The sequence below is a fragment of the Salvelinus alpinus genome, chromosome 2 (assembly GCF_045679555.1).
Source record: "Salvelinus alpinus chromosome 2, SLU_Salpinus.1, whole genome shotgun sequence".
In the NCBI taxonomy this organism is placed as follows: domain Eukaryota; kingdom Metazoa; phylum Chordata; class Actinopteri; order Salmoniformes; family Salmonidae; genus Salvelinus; species Salvelinus alpinus.
In genome coordinates, this window is record NC_092087.1 from 85,848,580 (window position 1) to 85,866,282 (window position 17,703).

The 17,703-nt window shown below is 40.6% G+C and overlaps 1 protein-coding gene across 3 annotated transcripts; it reads right to left on the reverse strand.

The window, feature by feature from the left end:
• Positions 1–1,381: 1,381 nt before the first annotated feature.
• LOC139545019 (sialic acid-binding Ig-like lectin 7) lies at positions 1,382–16,994 on the reverse strand. Of its 3 annotated transcripts, XM_071352353.1 has the most exons (14): positions 16,787–16,994; positions 15,834–15,911; positions 15,197–15,547; positions 14,815–15,033; positions 14,262–14,588; positions 12,246–12,500; positions 11,782–12,045; positions 11,483–11,573; positions 11,318–11,372; positions 10,988–11,223; positions 5,597–6,500; positions 1,986–3,670; positions 1,815–1,838; positions 1,382–1,696 (listed from the first exon to the last, which is right to left on the reverse strand). In XM_071352353.1, the coding sequence occupies exons 2-11, from the start codon at positions 15,886–15,888 to the stop codon at positions 6,308–6,310; spliced, it is 2,046 nt and encodes a 681-aa protein (XP_071208454.1). In that variant the 5' UTR covers positions 15,889–15,911; positions 16,787–16,994; the 3' UTR covers positions 1,382–1,696; positions 1,815–1,838; positions 1,986–3,670; positions 5,597–6,307. The 3 variants fall into 3 exon arrangements, with proteins under 3 accessions (XP_071208454.1, XP_071208446.1, XP_071208464.1); XM_071352345.1 differs by having other exon boundaries at positions 1,382–3,670; XM_071352363.1 differs by lacking the exons at positions 1,382–1,696; positions 1,815–1,838; positions 1,986–3,670 and adding an exon at positions 6,740–6,840 and having other exon boundaries at positions 6,372–6,500.
• Between the last annotated feature and the right edge of the window lie 709 nt (positions 16,995–17,703).

A 17,703-nucleotide genomic window follows, 5' to 3' on the forward strand; every position in this document is an offset into this window, starting at 1 on the left:
TGTGATTCCTAGGACTGCATTCTGATGAATTCATCAAAGGTAAGGAAACATTTATCATGTATTTTCTGGTTTCTGTTGAGTCCAACATGGTGGCTAATTTGGCTAATCATCTGAGCTCCGTCTCAGATTATTGCATGGTTTATATTTCCGTAAAGTTTTTTTGAAATCTGACACAGCTGTTGCATTAAGGAGAGGTATATCTATAATTCTATGTGTATTACTTGTATTATCATTTATATTTATGTTGAGTATTTCTGTTGAAACGATGTGGCTATGCAAAGTCACTTGATGTTTTTGCAACTAGTGAATCTAATGCCTCAATGTAAACTCAGATTTTTTTATATAAATATGGGTTATGGTTTTTGTGAAAGCTATCTTTAGCTGGAAAAAATGGCTGTGGTTATTGTGGTTTTGTGGTGACCTAACATAATCGTTTGTAGTGCTTTCGCTGAAAAGCCTATTTGAAATCGGACACTTTGGTGGGATTAACAACAAGATTACCTTTAAAATGATATAAGACACATGAATGTCTGAGAAATTTTAATTATGAGATTTCTGTTTTTTGAATTTAGCGCCCTGCACTTCGACTGGCTGTTGTCATATCGATCCCGTTAACGGGACTGCAGCCATATTAAGAACCTGCTTCTGCTATTGTATTGTTTAACCCTTATCTCCAACTGCTTCTTACCTGTTGTGCTTGTTGTCCCTTCCTGCCTCCCATCCAGGATTACAACATCATACAGTCCATGCATCTGTTCAACAAAGAAATTTAGTGACACTTCCTGTGGATGTGGCCTAACAGAACGGACACCCCCAGTGCCGCTAGCTCTATCCCAAAAACAGACTCAGTTGGGCTGTCAGGGGTGCCTCTCCATGGGATGTCCACTTTCCCATCCAACCCTAGCCCATCTTTGTCCCCAAAGAGAAAAACCTACCCGGGAGAGTTGGACAACAGTTAGGGGGTGAAGAGCAACACCGAATACATGAAATATTATTTATTGTCATTTTTGAAAAACATAGACACAATATGACATAACATGAATGTTTGGAGTGTGGAGGTTAGTTCAGTCATCGAACATTCTGGAATGTTCCATCTTTCTGTGTTCCAGAGCGGAATGCCCCGCTGATGGAACTACCCTCCTTATGTCTGTGTGTTTCAAAAATAACAATACATAATATTTCCTGTTACTGGTTGTGTGTCTAGGTGCTGGACATTGCTCCTTCTGAAAGTGTCTTTGTATATTTTGTACTGACATGATGATGAAGGTGAATTAACCACTACTGCTCTCCAAACCAATATAAATGTATTATTTGTAGTTACTGTATAGTACAGTACAAGAGGTCTGATTTTGGAAACGTTTCATTTTTTCTCCACAGAAAATACTGTTATAATATTAAGTTTATTCTTAAAAGTGTATTTTTTTTTAAATTTAACACTTCAGACATTAGTTTACAAAAATGTTTTTAAATAAAAGCGGTAAGAAATATTACATTAAGCAGAACTCTTTCCTGGACTTTGAAGCAAAATTATGTTATAACTTTGTCATAAAAACAATTAAAACTATATATTTTAAAAATCCATCAATCTTCTACTATGTGTATCATCTAATAGTAGAATATGAAGTAATACAATAGAAACACAATAACTATTGTTGTTAGACCTTCATATAGACCTTCATTAGACCTTCATATAGACCTTCATTAGACTTTCATATAGACCTTCATATAGACCTTCATATTCATATAGACCTTCATATAGACCTTCATTAGACCTTCATATATCCCTTCATATAGACCTTCATATTCATATAGACCTTCATATAGACCTTCATATAGACCTTCATATATCCCTTCATTAGACCTTCATATTCATATAGACCTTCATATAGACCTTCATATAGACCTTCATTAGACCTTCATATATCCCTTCATTAGACCTTCATATTCATATAGACCTTCATATAGACCTTCATATTCATATAGACCTTCATATAGACCTTCATATATCCCTTCATTAGACCTTCATATTCATATAGACCTTCATATAGACCTTCATATTCATATAGACCTTCATATAGACCTTCATATAGACCTTCATTAGACCTTCATATATCCCTTCATTAGACCTTCATATTCATATAGACCTTCATATAGACCTTCATATTCATTAGACTTTCATATAGACCTTCATTAGACTTTCATATAGACCTTCATATAGACCTTCATATTCATATAGACCTTCATATAGACCTTCATATTCATATAGACCTTCATATAGACCTTCATATAGACCTTCATTAGACCTTCATATAGACCTTCATTAGACCTTCATATATCCCTTCATATAGACCTTCATATTCATATAGACCTTCATATAGACCTTCATATATCCCTTCATATAGACCTTCATATTCATATAGACCTTCATATAGACCTTCATATAGACCTTCATATATCCCTTCATTAGACCTTCATATTCATATAGACCTTCATTAGACTTTCATATAGACCTTCATTAGACTTTCATATAGACCAGGGGTGTCAAACTCAAATACCCAGTGGGCCAAAATGTAAAACCTGAACAAAGTCGCGGGCCAACATTGAACAAATGAACCTTTTAATATGGACCCAAACAAGTTTTGCTTTAACATTGAATATGGAACAAGCATCGCTTATTACCATACAATATATAATTTAATAGTGGAGACATGCAAAATCGAATTTCAAATGAAAAAACACATCAATGGCATTCATTTATTAAATAAATAAAATTTAAATAAAAATCGTATGCCTCTTTTCTATTTGCAGCCTTCTGATTTAAATACCAAAATAAACTTTTTAAAACTTTTTCCACTGGCTAATAATCAACCATTCAAGCCCATGCCTTGTAGCAAGAAAAAGTGCACAAAGAAAACGTTAATTATTGCACACTGATCTAATCTTTTTCACGAACTCTCCCTCATTAAAGGGCCGGGCTGATTTTGCGATCTCTGCTGCCACTATATAACTAGCCTTTACAGCAGCCTCACTTTGTGATGTGGCTTTTTTGAACATATTCTGTTGTGAAACCAAACTTCTTTTCATCTCCTCTACTTTCTGGCTCCTTTGAGTCATGTCCAGGTCCTTGTATTTGTCATGGTGTTTCGTTTCATAGTGTCGTCTAATGTTCTACTCCTTACTTACAGCCACGTTGACTCCACAAACAAGACAAACAGGTTTGTCTTTTACATATGTAAACAGATATTCTGCCTCCCACTTGCCCAGAAAGCTCCTGTTTTCTGCCTTTCTTTTCGCCATTTTTGGGAAGGGATAGCGCGCTGACAGTTGTAGCGTCTATGTTGCTATGACTACTGTCACAGAGGAGAGGGCGTTTCTGGGTCCTGTCCTGATTGGCGCGCGAAAACAACAGCAGAGCATTATGGGATTCGTAGTATTAGCGGTGAATGCGCTGTATAATACCGGCGGGCCAGCTCTAGTAGTAATTTGGTATTGTCTCGCGGGCCAAATATAATTACCCCGCGGGCCAAATTTGGCCCGCGGGCCAGAGTTTGACACCCATGATATAGACCTTCATATAGACCTTCATATTCATATATCCCTTCATATAGACCTTCATATAGACCTTCATATAGACCTTCATTTATACCTTCATATAGACCTTCATATAGACCTTCATATAGACCATATATGTCAGAGTCAAGGCCCGCGGGCCACATCCGGCCCGCGAGAAGGTTTTTTACGGCCCCTGGGATGATCTTGATTTATTATTAGAACCGTCCCGCAGACCGCAGCAAGCCGGCAGCCCGCAGATCTTTTACACGCACCAATACTACATTTCCCACAATGCAACGGTGACGCACCGAGCAGTAGGCTGCTGTGTAAATGAGATGGAGCTGCCTTGGGGAAAAACTCGTGGGTTTGACAACCGACGGAGCACCTGCGATGTGTGGACACAGGAGCGGACTGGTGGCGAAGATACGGGAAAAGATGCAAGAGGAAAACGCGACAGGTGAGCTGACAGCTTATCATTGTATCATACACCAGGAAGCGTTGTGCGGTAAAGCCTTGAAAATGGAGCATGTAATGAGCATCATCACGCGCACAGTTAACTTTATCAGAGCCAAAGGTTTGAATCACCGCCAGTTCAAGGCATTTCTGACGGAGTTAGAAACGGAGCATGGTGATTTGCCTTATCACACAGAGGTGCGATGGCTAAGCCAGGGAAAGGTGCTTCAAAGATGTTTCGAGCTTCGTGAGGAGATTTGTCTGTTCTTGGACAGCAAAGGGAAAGACACAACACAACTCCGAGACGAAATGTTTCTGTGTGAAATGGCTTTTCTGTGTGACATTACGAGTCATCTGAATGCAATGAACTTGCAGCTGCAGGGTCGGGATCATGTCATCTCTGATATGTACAGTACAGTGAAGGCATTTAAAACCAAACTGACTCTGTGGGAGACGCAGATGCGGAAAGAAAATTTGAGCCACTTTCCCAGCTGCCAGACCATGAAAGAGAAGCTCTCTACCAGTGCGTTCCCGAGCGCACAGTTGGCTGATAAAATAGGTATGCTTGCCGCTGACTTTCGACGCCGATTTGCTAACTTTGAAGCACAAAAAAGCAGGTTGGAACTGCTCGGTAACCCATTTGCTGTTGACGTGGAAAGCTCACCACCAAACCTCCAAATGGAGTTGATTGACCTCCAATGCAATGATGCACTGAGGGCAAAATATGCGGCAGTGGGTGCTGCGGAGTTCGCCCGTTTCCTCCCCGACACAATGCCCCAGCTGCGCATCCAGGCTGCTCAAACGTTGTCTATGTTTGGCAGCACATACCTGTGTGAACAACTGTTTTCTTTGATGAACCTGAACAAAACATCACACAGAAGTCGACTTACTGCTGAACACCTCCACTCAATTCTGAGGATTTCCTCAGCTCAGAGCCTTACCCCGAACATTGATGAACTTGTGGAAAAGATGGGACACCACCAAGTATCACCCTCAACCTCAAACAAGTGAACATTACTGTGCAATCACATATTTAGAGTTTTTACTCAGTTCAAGTTTAAAAGTTAAAGTTTAATATTTGTTTTCACTGCATGTTACTTCTCCTTAAACAAAGTGTTGTTTTTGATTAATAGATTTTTGCACTTTATTTTATTGTATTTCAATCCAATTATATTTTAAAAATATTTCAGTTGAGTGGATGATAGAAAATTGCTATTATTGTTTTTTTCTTTGAAGTAAATTTAGCCCACTTTTGCTAAAATAGAAAATATAGGCTACTGATGGTGCCTTGAATACCGGTTTCTTTCATTTAATGTTCATGTTATGGGGATTTTTATATAAAGGAAATTTGTCTTTTGTGTCTGTTGAAAATTAAAGATTACTGACAGAGCCATAAGAAAATATTGCTTTATTTATCTGATCATATTGGAATATATTTGTTAGGTTTTCAGTAGGTTCAATTAGGTTCACTAGACTATATGCGTCATTTAAAATTTTTTCAATGAACATTCGAACAGTCCGGCCCTCGGCTTGTAGCTAAATTTTTTATTTGGCCCTCCGTCCATTTGACTTTGACACCCCTGATATAGACCATATACCTTCATTAGACCTTCACAAACTTGATGATTGTTTCAACATTATAAAATATAACCCTTAAAATATAACTGGACCTTGAGGTTGGCTACTTCATAAATTCAAAGGTTTTGTCAAATGTTGTAATCAGAAATATTTACAATTTAAAAATGTAACTTAAAAACAACTAAACTAAAACAATTAAAATGTTAAGGTCCCTTTCTTATTCATCATTGTCTGAAAGACGAAACTCAATCTAGATCAGCACTCCTACTCTAAGTGTGAATACAATAGTCCTGTGTCTCAGTTGGTAGAGCATGGCTCACTGGTCTGATTCCTGCTGGGACTACACATATGAAGGATTTATGCATGCATGACTGTAATGACTGCGTGAATGACTTTGGTTAAAAGTACCTGCCAGATGGCATATTTAATTACATACTATAATAAACTGGGTAGTTTGGTTCCTGGAAGCTGATTGGCTGAAACATGATTTCAGAAGTGTGTACTGTATATCAGACAAAATACCACGTGTATGACGCACAAAAACGTTACTGCTACTATAAACTGGTGACCAACGTAATTAGACGAGTACATAATCATTTTCTGTCATACCCATGGTATACGGTCTGATATATCACGCCTTTCAGCAAATCAGAATTCAGGCCTCGAACCACCCGGTTTATAATGGTCAATATTCCACACCTCCACAGGCCTCATGTCACTTAGTTTAAATATACAGGTCCAGATATACAAAGTTTTTGTCAAACTTGTTGTGTTCAGGTCTTCTTGGTTCTGGGTTTGTTGTGTTCAGGTCTTCCTGGTTTTGGGTTTGTCGTTTGCAGGTCTTCTTGGTTCTGGGTTTGTTGACTGTACTGTAGAGCACAGTGGGCTCCTCCTCAGCTGCTTGTGCTGCTGCGGGTCTGAAGAGAGAGAAACAGAAATGAAACTAAACCTGTGTACCATTTGGAACGCAGAGAGAACAGCTCCTCAAAACCATCATCACATCACTCCCTCATTATAGTCATGTCATGGTAATTGTCTTGAGGTGTCCATTGTTGGTTTGGCAGTTGAAGGAAATTACATCACTAGTGGTCACTAGGAGTCAACTGTTTTGCATATTGATGACATCTCCTATAATAAGCAGCAGCATATGAATTACCTTATTCCAGAATATGGTCACAGGGTGGCAGCAGTGGGGAGGTTAAATTTCACAGCAGCTTATTGTCCTTGTCCTGTTTCTGATGTTGAGGCATGAATGACCTTAATGCAGAATATGCATTACTGATGACATCATCATTGTCTACTCCTCCAATGAGCACATGGCCCTAACTACATATGAGGACACCGACGTTCGGACCTCGTTCATTTATTTCTAATTGGAAAATAATATTAGTTTTAGCCTAATACAAATACTGAACACAATAAAGAAAATGATTTACGGATCAACATCTAAATATTGCTTTCAGCATTGATCAAAGCTTATATTCTTGATCTGACTAATCGCTCCTGCCTCTTTGTGAACAAGTGGAATCATTAACTGTGATTTGTTTGTTATGTTTGCCTGCTTCCCCCGGATCTTCCTCCCTGATTTGCTTTGTGCAGCACATTCACCATTCTCTCAAGTATCTAATTCCCCTTCTCTAGGCACAGGCCGAGGGCGACATGAAACTAAATACCCCAGCTCGCAGGTTGCTCTGCTGACAGTCTGTTTGCGAGATGCCGGACAAAAGGTACGTTTTTAAACTGTCCCGCGACTCCTGCTGTGTCTACAGACAACCCCCAAACAACAAATCACTCTCAGAGAATGAGTGCACAACTGGTAAATAGTCTCTTATAGATTCATACTGTAAGTCAGTCAGTCAGGTTGGAGGATAGCTGCAGCAGAGACTTATATTACAGTAACATTGAAGGGGTCTGATTAGTGTTACTTAGCCAGCTAGAAGGATGAAGTAAGAAGCTAACGTTAAACAGAGCCTACCTCAGCAGGAGCAAACCATACACTACTAAGTCCTTTACAGAGAGTAGAATACTGAGACAGACAGTGATGTGGTACTCAGTGGAGAGGCAGCCTGCAATGCAGGTAGAAGTAGAGGAGACAGAGAGAGAGAGGAAGCAAGCAGAGAGAGAGGTTTTTACAGTGGTCCCCAAACTTAGAGTCGGGGCCCATGTGGGGTCCCCTGATAAAAATATGTACTGATCTAATCAAACACTTTAGGAACATAAAAAAAAAGTTTCAATATGAACATCTCCACAGCACCTATCTTCCCCATATACTGTAGCTATATATATATATAAAGACATGTTTCAATATGAACATCTCCACAGCACCTATCTTCCCTATATACTGTAGCTATATATACAGTGAGGGGAAAAAGTATTTGATCCCCTGCTGATTTTGTACGTTTGCCCACTGACAAAGAAATGATCAGTCTATAATTTTAATGGTAGGTTTATTTGAACAGTGAGAGACAGAATAACAACAAAAATATCCAGAAAAATGCATGTCAAAAATGTTATAAATTGATTTGCATTTTAATGAGGGAAATAAGTATTTGACCCCCTCTCAATCAAAAAGATATCTGGCTCCCAGGTGTCTTTCATACAGGTAACGAACGGAGATTAGGAGCACACTCTTAAAGGGAGTGCTCCTAATCTCAGTTTCTTACCTGTATAAAAGATACCTGTCCACAGAAGCAATCAATCAATCAGATTCCAAACTCTCCACCATGGCCAAGACCAAAGAGCTCTCCAAGGATGTCAGGGACAAGATTGTAGACCTACACAAGGCTGGAATGGGCTACAAGACCATCGCCAAGCAGCTTGGTGAGAAGGTGACAACAGTTTCTGTGATTATTCGCAAATGGAAGAAACACAAAAGAACTGTCAATCTCCCTCAGCCTGGGGCTCCATGCAAGATCTCACCTCGTGGAGTTGCAATGATCATGAGAACGGTGAGGAATCAGCCCAGAACTACACAGGAGGATCTTGTCAATGATCTCAAGGCAGCTGGGACCATAGTCATCAAGAAAACAATTGGTAACACACTATGCCGTGAAGGACTGAAATCCTGCAGCGCCCGCAAGGTCCCCCTGCTCAAGAAAGCACATATACATGCCCGTCTGAAGTTTGCCAATGAACATCTGAATGATTCAGAGGACAACTGGGTGAACGTGTTGTGGTCAGATGAGACCAAAATGGAGTTCTTTGGCATCAACCCAACTTGCCGTGTTTGGAGGAGGAGGAATGCTGCCTATGACCCCAAGAAACCATCCCCACCGTCAAACATGGAGGTGGAAACATTATGCTTTGGGGGTGTTTTTCTGCTAAAGGGACAGAACAACTTCACCGCATCAAAGGGACGATGGACGGGGCCATGTACCGTCAAATCTTGGGTGAAAACCTCCTTCCCTCAGCCAGGGTATTGAAAATGGGTCGTGGATGGGTATTCCAGCATGACAATGACCCAAAACACACGGCCAAGGCAACAAAGGAGTGGCTCAAGAAGAAGCACATTAAGGTCCTGGAGTGGCCTAGCCAGTCTCCAGACCTTAATCCCATAGAAAATCTGTGGAGGGAGCTGAAGGTTCGAGTTGCCAAACGTCAGCCTCGAAACCTTAATGACTTGAAGAAGATCTGCAAAGAGGAGTGGGGCAAAATCCCTCCTGAGATGTGTGCAAACCTGGTGGCTAACTACAAGAAACGTCTGACCTCTGTGATTGCCAACAAGGGTTTTGCCACCAAGTAGTAAGTCATGTTTTGCAGAGGGGTCAAATACTTATTTCCCTCATTAAAATGCAAATCAATTCATAACATTTTTGACATGCGTTTTTCTGGATTTTTTTGTTGATATTCTGTCTCTCACTGTTCAAATAAACCTACCATTAAAATTATAGACTGATCATTTCTTTGTCGGTGGGCAAACGTACAAAATCAGCAGGGGATCAAATACTTTTTTCCCTCACTGTATATATAAAGATATGTTTCAATATGAACATCTCCACAGCACCTATCTTCCCTATATAGCTATATATATATATAAAGATATGTTTCAATATATGAACACCTCCACAGCACCTATCTTCCCTATATAGCTATATATATATATAAAGATATGTTTCAATATGAACACCTCCACAGCACCTATCTTCCCTGTAGTCCTACATTATAATACTATCAACACGCAAACAATACAGTTCTAGAAATGTCACATGTTTTTGTTTCTTCTCTGATTAGTGTGTCAGTGTGAATCATTCCCATATTTCCTCCCTTTCAGGTGTATAACATTACAACTGAAGAGCTAATAGGTTATGTGTTTGTAGATGGACTGAGGTGAATTAACCTACAGCAGCCAAGGTGATAATGGACTGAGGTGAATTAACCTACAGCAGCCAAGGTGATAATGGACTGAGGTGAATTAACCCACAGTAGCCAAGGTGATAATGGACTGAGGTGAATTAACCCACAGCAGCCAAGGTGATAATGGACTGAGGTGAATTAACCCACAGTAGCCAAGGTGATAATGGACTGAGGTGAATTAACCCACAGCAGCCAAGGTGATAATGGACTGAGGTGAATTAACCCACAGCAGCCAAGGTGATAATGGACTGAGGTGAATTAACCTACAGCAGCCAAGGTGATAATGGACTGAGGTGAATTAACCTACAACAGCCAAGGTGATAATGGACTGAGGTGAATTAACCTACAGCAGCCAAGGTGATAATGGACTGAGGTGAATTAACCCACAGTAGCCAAGGTGATAATGGACTGAGGTGAATTAACCCACAGCAGCCAAGGTGATAATGGACTGAGGTGAATTAACCCACAGTAGCCAAGGTGATAATGGACTGAGGTGAATTAACCTACAGCAGCCAAGGTGATAATGGACTGAGGTGAATTAACCCACAGCAGCCAAGGTGATAATGGACTGAGGTGAATTAACCTACAGCAGCCAAGGTGATAATGGACTGAGGTGAATTAACCTACAACAGCCAAGGTGATAATAGACTGAGGTGAATTAACCTACAGCAGCCAAGGTGATAATGGACTGAGGTGAATTAACCTACAGCAGCCAAGGTGATAATGGACTGAGGTGAATGAACCTACAGCAGCCAAGGTGATAATGGACTGAGGTGAATTAACCTACAGCAGCCAAGGTGATAATGGACTGAGGTGAATGAACCTACAGCAGCCAAGGTGATAATGGCCGGGGACATTTTTGCTTGTTTTTGCTGTTTTCCAAATACTATTTTTAATTGTGTAGAAATGCAGTAAATGAGATTCAACTTTCCAACCCCCACCCCACCCCCCCATCCAGATTTGGTGAACAAGCAAACTTCTCCTTTAATGCTGTGTGTTCACATTGTTCTAGTATTGACTCCATGTTGTTGTAATGACAGAATATGCTCACTGGGTGGCAGAACTGGGGAGGTTGAATTTCACAGCAGCGTATTGGACATCTTGGTCCTGTTTCTGTGGTTGATGCAGCTGGACGGTGGAGTACAGAGGTACTTCCTGGTTTTTGGAGCCAGAGAAGTTGATGCTGGCATAGTGAACGTCATCCTGGTCGTCTGTGGCTGCTGTCTGTGCTGCAGTAGAGGTCATGACCATGCCTGAGATGCTGTCATACACTGGACTAGAGTCTCCCTGATGGGAGGAAAGAACAGACAACATGAGGAGTGGAAAAGTTTGACAAAGCAATACACAGTCATCACAGTAATCTTCTGATTCTAACACTCACCTGTCCAACGTCTGCTGTATCTCTTGTGACAGAGGTGGATTTGAAGGCCTTCTTCCTGTTTTGCACATTCATTAATAAATGAATTTATTAATTAATGAAGCTAACAACAAATCAGAGTGCTACATTTAAATAATAAACAGCATAAAAAGATGCATTTTAACTCACCTGAACCACATGAGTCCAGAGGGAAAGAGGATGAGAACCAGAACAACCACTATGATTCCTACAGCTGCAGTCAGAACTGAGGTTTGTTTCCCTACAATAAAATATGGATGATATGAGTAAATTGCATGATATAATAAACTAAAATAAACTTAAATACAGGACATTAATGCAGTACGTGTTAAGGAGTCTTATAACACAATGTATAGTTATAAACTAAAGTGTAATAATCCAAAAAATTATGATTAACATTAAATTGAAACATGTAGTTTTGTATTGAAGTATTGAAGATGTAACTTTACCTACTACAATGATCATCAGAGCTGTAGAGTTCATAGATCCTCTTCCATTCTGGGCCTCACAGTAATATTCTCCTCTGTCCTCAGAGCTGATGTTAGTGATGCTGTAACTCTGTCCTGATGCTTTTGCTGAGGTTACGTTCTTCTTGTACCAGGTGTATTTGTCCACAGGTGGGTTGGCATCACTGCTGCAGGTCAGAGTCACTGAACTGCCCTCCACTATTTCACCAGAGGGACTGACTGATGGTGAGGTGTTCCTTGGGCCATCTGATGTAAAAGACAGTGGATTTAGAGTAGAAATTAGATCAGTTAAACATATTATATAAACATTCCACAATTGCACTTTCCACACAATGACTTTTAGATTCACCCTCTTATTGAAGATGATCAATTCAGGTATCATTGGAGCTAATATCTGTCACTAAAATGTTACTGTAATATACCGAACTAAAGATTTAAACCCTTACATGTGACACTGAGAGTCTCTTCAGAAGAGCGGAGATCCTCATGGCCTTCTACAGCACAGGAGTATCTGCCTGTATCCTCACTGCTGACTGAGAATAGGCTATAGACAGGAGAGGAGGTGTTACTATTTGGTATAGGCTGTCCATTCTTATACCAACTGTAGACTGTGATGGGGTCCAGTGTACATTTGGTTCTACATGTCAGTGTGACATTCTCCCTCTCTGACACAGATGTAGGATCCATCTCCAACACAACATCTAGAGTAAAATGAAACAAATCATTATTAACCTCCTATATACAGTGGGGAGAACAAGTATTTGATACACTGCCGATTTTGCAGGTTTTCCTACTTACAAAGCATGTAGAGGTCTGTCATTTTTATCATAGGTACACTTCAACTGTGAGAGACGGAATCTAAAACAAAAATCCAGAAAATCACATTGTATGATTTTTAAATAATTAATTTGCATTTTATTGCATGACATAAGTATTTGATCACCTACCAACCAGTAAGAATTCCGGCTCTCACAGACCTGTTAGTTTTTCTTTAAGAAGCCCTCCTGTTCTCCACTCATTACCTGTATTAACTGCACCTGTTTGAACTCGTTACCTGTATAAAAGACACCTGTCCACACACTCAATCAAACAGATTCCAACCTCTCCACAATGGCCAAGACCAGAGAGCTGTGTAAGGACATCAGGGATAAAATTGTAGACCTGCACAAGGCTGGGATGGGCTACAGGACAATAGGCAAGCAGCTTGGTGAGAAGGAAACAACTGTTGGCGCAATTATTAGAAAATGGAAGAAGTTCAAGATGACGGTCAATCACCCTCGGTCTGGGGCTCCATGCAAGATTTCACCTCGTGGGGCATCAATGATCATGAGGAAGGTGAGGGATCAGCCCAGAACTACACGGCAGGACCTGGTCAATGACCTGAAGAGAGCTGGGACCACAGTCTCAAAGAAAACCATTAGTAACACACTACGCCGTCATGGATTAAAATCCTGCAGCGCACGCAAGGTCCCCCTGCTTAAGCCAGTGCATGTCCAGGCCCGTCTGAAGTTTGCCAATGACCATCTGGATGATCCAGAGGAGGAATGGGAGAAGGTCATGTGGTCTGATGAGACAAAAATAGAGCTTTTTGGTCTAACTCCACTCGCCGTGTTTGGAGGAAGAAGAAGTATGAGTACAACCCCAAGAACACCATCCCAACCGTGAAGCATGGAGGTGGAAACATCATTCTTTGGGGATGCTTTTCTGCAAAGGGGACAGGACGACTGCACCGTATTGAGGGGAGGATGGATGGGGCCATGTATCGCGAGATCTTGGCCAACAACCTCCTTCCCTCAGTAAGAGCATTGAAGATGGGTCGTGGCTGGGTCTTCCAGCATGACAACGACACGAAGCACACAGCCATGGCAACTAAGGAGTGGCTCCGTAAGAAGCATCTCAAGGTCCTGGAGTGGCCTAGCCAGTCTCCAGACCTGAACCCAATAGAAAATCTTTGGAGGGAGCTGAAAGTCCGTATTGCCCAGCGACAGCCCCGAAACCTGAAGGATCTGGAGAAGATCTGTAGGGAGGAGTGGGCCAAAATCCCTGCTGCAGTGTGTGCAAACCTAGTCAAGAACTACAGGAAACGTATGATCTCTGTAATTGCAAACAAAGGTTTCTGTACCAAATATTAAGTTCTGCTTTTCTGATGTATCAAATACTTATGTCATGCAATAAAATGCAAATTAATTACTTAAAAATCATACAATGTGATTTTCTGGATTTTTGTTTTAGATTCCGTCTCTCATAGTTGAAGTGTACCTATGATAAAAATTACAGACCTCTACATGCTTTGTAAGTAGGAAAACCTGCAAAATCGGCAGTGTATCAAATACTTGTTCTCCCCACTGTATGTCCTCTTATGTGAAATATTATATTTGTTTTTCCATCACATACCACTACGGTGTCTGTATGACTGCCCTGAATAAGGTAATTACAGTAATAGATGTGAGATGACAGATTACCTGTGACAGTCAGGGAGACAGGTGAGCCAGCAGCCTTTCCTCCAGATGTTATGAATCTGAACCTGTACCCAGCAGAGTCATTCAATCTCAGGTCTGTGATTCTCAGGGTACAGTCACTCTTCTTATCCCCAATGTACTCTATATGACCCTCATACAATGGCGCTGAGCTCAGATCTTCAGCCTCCATATCAGACCATTTAGTAAACCAGAAAGCTTTTTTGATCTCATGATAACTGGGATATGTGTAAGAGCAGGATATGTTCACTGTTGACCCTTTCAAGACACAGATACTCTGATGGGTGTAAGTCACACTCCAACACTTCTGACCTGAAACACAAGACAATATATCACCTTTATAAAATTATTAATTACAACATCTACTGTATACACTGATGTTGTTTATAAAGTAGAAGAACACTAGTTAAACTGTTTACAGTAGTTAAAACCATAATTATTAAATAATGATCCATATTTACTGATTCATTGACATTCGTCTCACAACAAAAACAAAATTGTATTTATATTAAATGTTTATAAAAAAGTCCAGACTCACTTACTGCAGGAGAGTGGAGATCCTCATGGCCTTTTACAGCACAGGAGTAACTGTCTTCATAGTTACTGGAGACTGGATCTTTGTACTGGGGGGAGGTGCTCTCATCTAGATGTTGTCCGTTCTTGTACCAGATGTAGGTGGGGTTGTCAGTCAGAGTACAGGTGGTGATACAGGTCAGTGTCTTATCCTGATGTCCACCAGTCACCTTCACCTGAAGACCTGGAGAATAAACAATATCACTGTAAATCCCTTTACCACTGACTTAGCACTCTAATACAAAGATGGAAGAAATCCTATATTATACAGACATAAATACAAACCAAGACATGTATCCTGAACTAAATGGAATTCAACAGTTTAACTATATTGAATGTAACTGTACCTGTGACAGACAGAGTGACTCCAGGTTTGCCAGTATATCTCCATTTTCCAGTCTGATCTGTTATAAATCTGAACTTGTACGTTGCTGAGTCACTCTCTCTCAGGTCTGTGATTCTCAGGGTGTAGCCATTCGTCTTATCACTATGGTACGTCACACGACCATTGTAGTCTGCGTCATCACTCAGACTAACAGGATTCCCCTCGGCATCATTTTTAGTGAACCAGAGGGTTGTTGTGACTGTATAACCTCTGGGATATGTGTAAGAGCAGGACAGATCCACTGTTGACCCCTTCAAGGTACAGATACTCTGAGTGGTGTAAGTCACACTCCAGCCATACTGACCCAGTACCACTGAAACACAGTCACACAACACAATGGTATAAGAATTAGGACAAGAGCTATTGGCTCACACTGAAAGTAAAGTAAGGTTTATCCACACTTTGTTGACATAGATTCTGAGTTGATTGTGAATGGAAACCACAGATAAGCATCACTCAATGAGGTGTAAAAGATAACTATTTAAGTGAAGTGGAGACGCCTACAAGAACACACCAGAATAACATTACAATTCTTATCCTTTTAGAAATGTCTTTAGATTGATAAACAGAGCAACTAAAAGATAAGAATGAGACCATACCTGCTACAGACCAGAGAAAGACCACCGACACACTTCCTGCTGTTCTCAAGGCCATTGTTGCATCTCCCACCCTGCAGTCTTAGAAACATGAACAACAACTCACTCTATAGCTGGTGAATAACTCCACCTGATACATTGAAGTATAAACTGTAAATGGGGTACAGGTCCTCATTACTGAAAATGAACCAGGCTCATATTGTGTTGTGTTGTATAGTGCTATATGGTTGTCTATGTGAATACTGTCTGTCTGTAAGTCTATTGCACTATGTATGTAATGTGTGTGACGTGTTGCATGTCTGTCTACGTCTGTCTATTTAAGATGACATGTTGTATGATGAAGAAAACAAATGTATCTAATGGACACAGTAAAGTCACCATCATCAACAACAACAACAACAACTTATTGAACAGATGTGTAGAACTGTAAACACATATTTCTATATTGATTGTTTTGAAGCTGTTTTATTCTCAGATCCCCAAATATAGGAGGAAAAATGTTCAATCCTCTGCGGTCGGTCAAGCTGTACAGCAGCCTAAAGACTGACAACGAGGTTCAATGATAGCTCCTATCTCCAAGCTGTGAGGATAAACAGCAAATGACTCTCTCACACACACACACGTGCACGCACACAGACACCATCTGTAGGGAAGGCCCATAAGTCCCATGGAGTCTGTATCAAAGTCTAGAGAGCTGGTTGTTATGGATGTAGAAAAGTTAAAACACACATCCTACACAGTATAGATGTCAACCCTACTCCCTATCAGTCTGGTCCTGAAGGGCCCTCAGATAAATCTGCTGTGTCACACACACATTTGAAATACTTTATTTGAAGCAATAATAGGAAATGAAAAAAAGGATTTCAACATTTTAAAGGTCCCTGTATGTATTCCACTCAAGGGTCCAGAAATGACCTCCTTCTTGAAACAGCATGACAGCTGAAACAGAGCAGTACCTAGTTAATTGGTTTGTCCTAGTTTTTCTCAGGCCCTCAATCTGGAGGCCACGCACTGCAAGCCTGTGTCAGCCAAATATCAGCTCCACCAGCTCCACCTCCACCCAGGCTGTCCAAGCACCACGAGGGGCTGGTATTTAAGCAGATTCTCTGTAAAGACCTGGTCCATGTAGCCGTTAAATGAGCAGCCCACTTCCAAAATGAGCCCCTCCGCCTGCACCCCCCCCCCCAAAAAAAACAAAAAAACAATATCTGGTGTATTTGGCACATAGGAAAACACATCATAATCAACATAAAACCAGCTTCCCCTGACACAAGAACATTTATACATGTGTGCTGTTAATGAGACTACTTGTCTCACCTCACTGGCTATCAGGTCAACAAGGTGGTCATGTCTAGCATTGTACAAATCCCCCCCCCCCCCCCCACACACACACACACACTGCAGTGTTACAATGTTTGTCTGCTTGTCTATTTTACCCTGGTTAATCATCTCATCACTATGTAGATCAACACTCCTACACTGAGACACTTAATGAATACTGACCCGATGTAACAACCAAAACACAGATCAAAACATAACAACAAGTAAAATGATACATTACCCTCAAGTATATGACTATTACTAAAAACAAATAACCAGAAACTATATTTCAAGACATTGTCAAGAGTACTTACAGAGTGAAGTGAAGGGGAGAGGTCTTGTACAGTGAGTCAACTGACTGGTAGTGAGTGGGAACTGCTAGTAAGTGTCAGTTCTGTGGTTGATACATATTTAAATAAGTCAGAACACAAGTAGCTGATACTGAACTGTCATTTCCTTCCTCTTTAAGACATTAACATGCATGAAGACCAGAACAGCATGTCAGAAAAGGGAGGTTACTGTATTAAAATGGATCCTATATTTCTATAATGGA

Bases quoted from the DNA above. Each gene is read 5' to 3' on its own strand.
- LOC139545019 (XM_071352353.1), bottom strand. From the start codon at position 15,888: ATGGCCTTGAGAACAGCAGGAAGTGTGTCGGTGGTCTTTCTCTGGTCT. The intron at 11,574-11,781 runs GTAAAGTTACAT...ATTTTATTGTAG, and splicing joins TCTGATGATCATTGTAGTAG to GGAAACAAACCTCAGTTCTG. The intron at 11,224-11,317 runs GTGAGTGTTAGA...TCCTCCCATCAG, and splicing joins ATACAGCAGACGTTGGACAG to GGAGACTCTAGTCCAGTGTA.